At 54.6% G+C, this 8,043-nt stretch overlaps 1 protein-coding gene across 4 annotated transcripts in view; it reads left to right on the top strand.

Annotated features, from left to right (window-relative positions):
* The window catches only part of LOC113211554 (BTB/POZ domain-containing protein 1-like), a 17,705-nt gene extending 10,951 nt beyond the window's left edge, over nt 1-6,754 (top strand). For 3 of the 4 annotated variants that reach the window (XM_026429955.2, XM_052272077.1, XM_052272078.1), the window contains exons 2-7: nt 2,437-2,595; nt 2,904-3,113; nt 3,205-3,441; nt 3,588-3,897; nt 4,202-4,566; nt 4,660-6,754. In XM_026429955.2, the coding sequence (XP_026285740.1) occupies nt 2,531-2,595; nt 2,904-3,113; nt 3,205-3,441; nt 3,588-3,897; nt 4,202-4,566; nt 4,660-4,936 (1,464 nt within the window). In that variant the 5' untranslated portion in view covers nt 2,437-2,530 and the 3' untranslated portion in view covers nt 4,937-6,754. Of the gene's footprint in view, nt 1-2,108; nt 2,328-2,436; nt 2,596-2,903; nt 3,114-3,204; nt 3,442-3,587; nt 3,898-4,201; nt 4,567-4,659 lie in introns of those variants that run through there. The other variant, XM_052272079.1, reaches the window with a different exon arrangement.
* Nucleotides 6,755-8,043: the final 1,289 nt, after the last annotated feature.

Here is an 8,043-nt window from a genome sequence, read left to right on the forward strand (position 1 = left end):
CCCACCCCTCCGCGAGCTCCAGCCGTGCAAACACAACACAGCAGCTCCTCCCTGCCCTGCCCTACCGTGGGAGCCTCGAACGCCTCCCCGCCGCGCCCCTCTCTCGCCTACTCCCCGCCCTTCGCGTGCCCCCCCTGCGACTGCTTGCGGCTGACGGATGACGCGTTCGTCATGAGATTTCCTCTCCGGCAGTGTGCAGCAAGTGACACACGAGGCACAACGAGCGATAAGCCTTTGTGCTTGTGTAGCTTTCGATACATCCGTTACGCCTGTCCGTGTCCGGTCCGGCCTGTGGCGACCCGTCGCAGCCGGACCCCTGTCCTAAAGGACAAGCCCGGCGACATTACGTCATTTCCTCCGCGGTGTCTGCGAGGTCACGCAGGTCGCGGGCAGCAGTGGGAGCGGTATTTATTCATTTAATTATTATTCATGTCATAATTATTAGACCAGGAGCAAATAAGTAAATTATGTTAATGAGCAGCTTACAGCTTTTCATGCTTCATACATGATGACACTCAATGATTAACAGTCAATAAATACACCAGTGGTTTATAGGGTACAAGGAAAAATTAAAATGCAGAAAAGAAAACTGCAGACGGATCTTGCGGGACTTCCCCCAGGACTCTGCTTGCTTACCCTTTCCCGTCAGTGTCCTGGAACGCTACAGTGACGATCGCGTTGCAGTGCGTGTACTGTACTTACATGCACGAGTGAGATAAACTTTAGATCCGCCTTCCGGACGCGGTATTCGGTCCGTGTGCTGCATGCTGAGAGCGATACGTAAGAGGTTATTACAGGTTATTATTACATGAATCGAGATCGACTCAAGTGGCTTATAGCCATATACAGGTGGTGGTGCAGCACTCACTCTAGTAGTGGGGTGGGCTTTGTCGACCAGTCTTTCGGCCAGGCGGTGATGGTTTTCGCTCCTCGAGTGGCGCCCGCCCGCCAGCCCCGCCCCGCCCGGCGCGGCGCCGGCGACGCGCTCGCGCTCCTGTCCTCCGAAGTCGCGCGCCGCGGCTCCAGATTCCTCCCTGGTCGCTAATTGGTCACGCCGCTCTTCGTGACTCAGCGCCACGCCACGCCACGCCACGCCACGCGTGGAATAAAACCGCCAATAATCTCTCACCAGACAAAGGGGGCGCCTCATTCGGCCGTCGCGGACACCTCGCGGACACCTCGCGGACACCTCGCCGACACATCCGCCCAGGATGTCGTCGTGTGAGACCCACATCTTTGTCTCGGTCGCAGGGCAGGAGGCGGCGTCGCGTCGGCGTCGAGGGCGAATTTGTTGTCCTTTCACCGTCGCTACCCCGCGCGCTGATTTGGGAAAGGGGGGGGGGGGTCGCTCTGTGGTATCGCCAGAGGGGCGCGGGGCGCGGGGGGCAAACTACTGGCTCACGCGCTCCCAGTGTTGCAGTTTGCGTATGCGTGCGTGATGGTTTATGCGTCCGCGAGTGGAGGTTGTCGGTCGGCACCCATCCGCTTAGGCCCCACTACTCGGTCAGCCGCGGAGCCGCGGGCCGGAAGGCCGTTAAACAAGCCGCGCTTTCGCGCCAAATCCGACCGAGTCGAGGAGGCCATCGCGGTGCGTGCAGCGTGGGTCCACCTCCGCGTGGACGTCGGCGGGGTCCTGGTCCTCCTGGACGCGGTCCTTGACGAGGTCGTCGTGTCCCGCGCGTGGTCCTCGCGGCGGCCCTGGCGGCTCCCCCTCGCGGTGACGCAATGGTCCAGCGGCCGGCGGCTGCTGGATGACAACATATGATCGGCGACACTGGCGATAAAACGCGACACAATGGAGTATCGCCGGCCTCTCCGCACGTAGGGACCCGCGACAAAACAAAGCCGTGGTGTCCGCGGCCGGACCGCGCCTCGGGGCAGGTCCGCGAGTAAACGCCGCCGCCGCCGCGCCCGCCGCGCCCTGCCCCGCCCCGCCCGGCGGCGCCGCGCTCGCGCTCCGCATCGCCCCGGCGAATGCCGACGCCCTGCTACTACCTGCCACTGGTTTGTCAATAAGATTTCGCCTATCGCTTTAACTAAAACTTGGTGGTTTGTCATTATTAATTATCACCGGTGTCCGAGCTGAGCCCCTTTGAGAGGTAAGGCTTAGTGCAGATAGCGGCCGCGAGCGCAACCGGGCTTCGAATCTCGTCTGCGGCGGGCGGCTCCTGGGCGGCGCGGGCGACGCGGGCACACGACTCATTCATGGACGAGTAGTAGAGTCGGCATTAACGCGGGCATAAAGCCGGCCAGCTTACCGAACCCCGCGGAGTATTGTGCCGGGAAACGCCGTGAAACTGGCGCTCGTCGGCGACGTCGTCTTTTCGGTAATGGGCGCGTCGTTATGGCTGCTTCCCCCGTCCCGCGTCCGCGCGCGCGGGCTTCTCGTCGTCGTAGACTATTCTTTACCATCCGTCGTGTTTTCGTGTGTTGCAGAGCGCGGCACCTCGAGGGCCACGGGGCCCAGGCCGTCACCACGGCCCCGTCCGAGGACCAGGCGGGCTTGCGCCCCTTCACCTATGTCGCCAGCATGGGGGGCCTGTGGGGCCCCCGCTACCCAGCGACCTGGGACTGCTGCACCACGCAGCATATCGAGTAAGTATACGCTGCCGGCGAGGACCGATTGATATTTCACTTTAAATTCTAGCGTGCACCGGCGAGAACCGGGGTATTTCACGATAAATTCGAGCTTAACACCAATTATCCTGTTTTCTCTTGATTTTTCTTATTTTTTAAAACATTTATCTTAACTTTTTAAAATCGACTTTTTCTTGATTTCTTCTTCTGATTATCACTTTTTTTTTGGGGGGGGGGCGGTTTTCACTGATGTTTTTTGAGTGAAGTTACCCTTTGCGGCGGGGAATCGCCGAGCCTCCAGCTGACCTTTTCGTTTTGCCCTGCAGCGACAACGTGCTACTGCTGGACAACGAGGCGGAGAGCGACGTGGAGTTCGTGGTCGGCCCGGACGGCGACACGTGGCGCATCCCGGGCCACCGCGACGTTCTGTCCGCCAGCTCGCCCGTGTTCAAGGCCATGCTCACCGGGCCCCTGGCGAACGACAGCAAGGTGCGCGTGGACGACATCGACGGCCGCGCCTTCTACCAGCTGCTCAGGTGAGCATCGGACGCCTGCCGGCCAGCCGGACGCCGGAGCCCACCAGCTCCGGACACGACGCGGTATGACGGCCGACCTTTTGTTCTGCAGGGTTCTGTACGGGGCCGTGCCGGAGATCCGGTCAGAGCAGACGTGCCTGCTGACCATGTACGCCGCCAACAAGTACCTGTGCACGCGGCTCTTCCTGCACTGCGTCGAGATGGCGGACGGCTTCCTGCGGCCGGCCAACGTGCTCCGCGTCATGCAGGCCATCCGCTTCTTCCTCCCGGACGACCTGGACGTCGACGAGGCCTTCACCCCCTCCGCGCCGCCGCTAGAAGAGGGCAGGTTCGTTGGGGACGGACCAAGGGAGGGGAGGGTGCGGATGTTGCAGGGCAATTACTGTTCTGACACGATAACTCCTTTTCTGTCCGTAGTTTTGGTGTCTTCTTCTGCCCTTTCATTTATTTTATGACTTTCTTTAATATTTGCAGCGATGGCGAGCATGGGGTGAAAAGCTCGGAGGCGGCCACAGCGCCGTGCACGCCGCTGCTGGAGACCGCGAAGGACAAGGACAAGGTGCCTCAGATCCAGGCCCAGCGGCCAACTCCCTGCCCAATGCCCATGCGACTCTCCCTCGGTGTGCAGCGGGTGCGGGTGGAGCCCGGACCGGCGCCGATCGCCGACAAGGACTTCCCGGACCCCGACGTCGAGGCCAACATGGGCTGGTACTGCAGCGCCCTCTACTGGAACTGCTTGCAGTTCGTGGACGCCTACATCGACGACGTCTTCGAGTGCGAATGCGTAAGTTGGGTCGGGTAGCTCGGCCGCGGGTCATCGAACCTGTCTGTGGCGTGACGCGTACGCCTGGGGTGCTAGACCGACCCGCCTGGCGGGTGTGTCTGGCGGGAGTGCCAGTCTGCTGGATCCAGGCGGGCGGACGGGACGGGGCCGCCGTGGCTATACTCCGCACGGGGCGCCCCGCGCTCGCCGCTACCCCCTGCTCGTCGATACCCCGCGGCGATCACGCGTCGCTACCCCCGCCGTGCTCCGCGCCGCCTTGGTCCTTCCCCGTGCTGACGTTGTGCCCCCCTTGCTTGCCCCGCAGGTGGAGGAGCTGCACCACGACGACCTGGTGACGCTGCTGCGGAGGGACTCGCTGCACGTGCGGCGGGAGGCGCGCCTGTTCAGCGCCCTGGCCCGCTGGGCGGACCGCGAGTGCAAGCGGCGCGGCGAGCGGAGCTGCGCGGACAACAAGCGGCGCGCGCTGGGCGAGGCGCTCTACCTCGTGCGCTACCTCCGGATGTCCATGGTGGAGCTGCTGGCCGGGCCCATCAAGAGCGGCCTGCTCGACTCGCACGAGACCGCCTGGATCCTGGGGCTCGCCGTCGGCAACCCGCAGCCCAGCCCGCCAGACTCCCTCCGGCCCTTTGCGCACCTGCTGGATGCGCCCCGGCCCGCTCCGAGGCCCTGGTGAGTTTAGTCGGACGCCGTGCTGTGAGCAGCGCTGTTGCTGTTACCTCCGTGTCAGAATATCCGTCACTAACACATTCCCCTGTGTTACAGCTACATTCATCTAAGTTTGCGTTCCATGGAGCGAACGCCTATCCGAAAGGTTGAGGGATGCACCATGACAGATTGGAGCTGCCCTGTGGACATGAGTGAGGCCGAGGTCAAAAGGCAGGTGAAGGCACTCAAGGAGATAGCTAAGAAGCAGAAGAAAGAAGAAAAACGACTTCGGAGGCTACAAGGGAGGCCTGACCAAAACGGCTGTTGCAGCAAGTGCAGCTCTGGATGCTTTGCTGAGGTCTTTTTTTCCGTCTTGGCCTGTATATTTGACTGATTGCCTTGAACATTACGACTGAGTGTAACACATGTGTCTGTGAGGTCACGTGGGATGCACATTCTATGCGGTGTAAAAAGGGACCAGACTGGGTGTCCCTTCATGAGTGCTTTGATGCTAATACGCTTATATTTTATTATTTAATTGAAAATAATGACAACCTTGCTCTGCTCGGTTCATTATTGCATTCATTGCAAGATTACCAACATTTTATAGAGGCCTATATGTATGTGTTTCAGTGATTATTGCTACAGGAGCTCAAATCAAGAATCAATTTATATTTCCGCTGATTTTTATGTAGCATTTGCTTTTTAAAATAGCAATCAAGACTATTTGCTGAAAGCATTGTTAAAGCCTTCTCTGGCTGCTGGAATGTTTTAGTGGGCCATTCTTGCAGTGTAGCGTGCTTTAGATGTGTGTACTCTGCCCACTGTATTTCTGTGATTCATTTGCTTTTATTATTGTGTCTGTCTCTTGTTTCTGACTGACGTTTTTGTTACAGTATTTCTTTTAGTGTACCGATAGTCTAATCTCTTAGTTTTGTCATTTTATTTATAAACCGTTCCCTTATGTTTTTTGGACATTGAAGTTTACATGCACTGTAATGGAGTTTAATTAAGAGGCTTTAATGCAGTTCATGTCCTTGTAACCCTAAGTGGTTACAAATGATAATGCCTGGAGGTTGCATTTCATAAAGCCATAGAATTAAAACTTCTGTTAGCTGTGTTAAATTTGGCCCTTTATTGTTACGCAGTTCAAAATTTTGCATTGTATATCTCTACAATTTCCATCAAATTTTTATGTACAATGATGAGCAAAATAAGTGATTCTGTTTTTTTTATCTGACAAGAAGCACATTTCTTAAAAAGGAAAAACAACAACTTATTTTTAAATTGATAAGTCTGCCAAAAGCAGACCAGCATTTCATTGGACAATGGTCTTTCTGTAAATGTGTATGAAAATATCACTTAGTGAAATGTATGAGAGACCAGCCACCTGGATATTACATCATGACTAAGGGTAAAATGTCCTATTCGAAAAATCAACTTTACAAAGCTGTCAGAGGCTTGTATTTTATTGAAGTGTTGTTAAAAGTCTATTTGCAGAAGGTGCTGGCACCAGCAGATTCTTTATTTTCCAACCAAGGAAATTCGTTGACGATATTTCAGTATTAATTTTGGAATAATTTAAAATGTTTATTATTTTTTAAACTTTCTCTAAAATTGGCTTACAGAGAATTACTCAAAACTCAGTACCATGTATTTTGAATATATAGAAAGCAATTTGAACTGTTGGAATTACAAAAATTTGATTAGGGAAACAACTGCTCTTTGAAGAGTGCTGTTAGAGGGAGGTGATCAAATCAAATTTGTTTTATAGTGTATGTACAGTAATACCTTGACGATTCATGACTAGAAATTATGGATTGCCCATTAAATTGGTCTGCTGATATACTTACAGCATTGTGATCAATTGTAGTAAAAATGAGATCTTTCCATAGGTTAATATTTTTTTTAAAGGTGTGATAGGAAGAATATTAGCATAGTATAAAGGACACATGAATTTGATTTTTGGAAAGAATTGTTTTGTATGAAATGTACACTAACAGTCTAGTCAAGGGTATTGTGATTAAGCCGAATAAGCTGTCTGATTGTCGTTTTCTTGATCTTTGTACAAGCGAAACAGTTTTTTGAGAAGACCAGTAGACTTACAGTATTAGTCACATTCAAAGGGAGCCTCATCCACTGTATGAAATTGTCCGAGGCAGAAAATTATATACAAAATGTGTTCAATTAAACTAAAATTGCTGGAAATGCATACATTTTTTTGAGCTTACCCATTAATATTTGCCACACTCACCAGTAACACCAGTAACAGCAACAGCTTATGCCATCATTGACCTGAGCTGCTTTAAGAAAACAACAGTAGAACAAACAAGACTCTTACTGTGAAAATTCAGTGGGCCCCCAACAATACCCCCTCATCACAGCAACCCGCACCCCACCCCGGAACCCCGAATCTTAACTGGGGCGGGCGGATAGTCGGTGTGGACCGATTTACCTACGGGGGGTATTCATAGAAGAGGGGGTATGGCGGCGGAGGGTGGCCTCGTCTGCAGCGGCGCGACGAACTGAACACAACCCCAAACTTAACTAGATTAGCAACTTTGCATATTCCCGCGGGGATGCATTAGTTTTCGCGTTTTCCGCATTGTGTCTCTCTGCTGCCCCACAACCCGCTCAGCTCGCACGTTGTTATTGATGGGGAATTGGGGGGGGGGGGGAGGGGGTGATGCGTTTCACGGACGGAAACATTGGATGAGTTCCGCTGCCCCAGAGTTTGTCATCCTGCCATCACATCATCGACAGGCGCGGCGCTGTCGAATGGGTTGCCTACTCGCCCGGCGTCGTCAGCAGTCGCAGTCGCGTCGCTCCCTGCTCCGAGTGTGACTTTGACTTCTGATTGGTGGGCGGGAGGGGAGCAATCGGCGCGCTGCAGGTGAGGTGGGCGCCGAGGTGTGCGTACAACAAATGTGCCAGTCCCCCACCCCCCTCCATCGCGCCCACCCGCCCTCCGCTCCTTGGCATGCCTTCACTTCGTCGGAGCTCTTTGAAGCCCCCCCCCCCTTTCCTACCCTTACTTTTATTTTATTTTTTCGGTCCCCTGTGTTTTCTTCCGCTCTTTGCCGTCGCATACTTCCGGCCGAAGGCACGCGACACGACGCGACGGTGACGAACGCGGCGTGTGCGTAGTGCGAAAATAGAAAGGGGCGCGGCTCTCAATGGGGTATTTCAATGGAGCAAAGCGAACGCAACAAAACGCAACAAAAAAACATATACCGGAAGACAACCGGATCGCGAGCGCCCTGCCCTGATTGGCTGTTTAGTCTCGTCGAGGGCGCCAATCAGGATAGAGCAGCGTCGGTCGCTTCCGGCTTTGTTCTCCCAACTTCCGTTTTTTGGTCTCGAGGCTCTCTCGAAATGCCCTCAATCAAGTCGTCCGGTCTGGTCGGACACCCAGGACGCGCGCCACGCCTTCTCTCGCTCACAAGTAAGTGTGTTGGTAGTGTAACGCCAGGCAGTGCTAGCTCTTCTGACGGACCGCTC

This window comes from Frankliniella occidentalis, unplaced genomic scaffold (assembly GCF_000697945.3).
Source record: "Frankliniella occidentalis isolate FOCC.00 unplaced genomic scaffold, Focc_3.1 Scaffold185, whole genome shotgun sequence".
Classification (NCBI taxonomy): domain Eukaryota; kingdom Metazoa; phylum Arthropoda; class Insecta; order Thysanoptera; family Thripidae; genus Frankliniella; species Frankliniella occidentalis.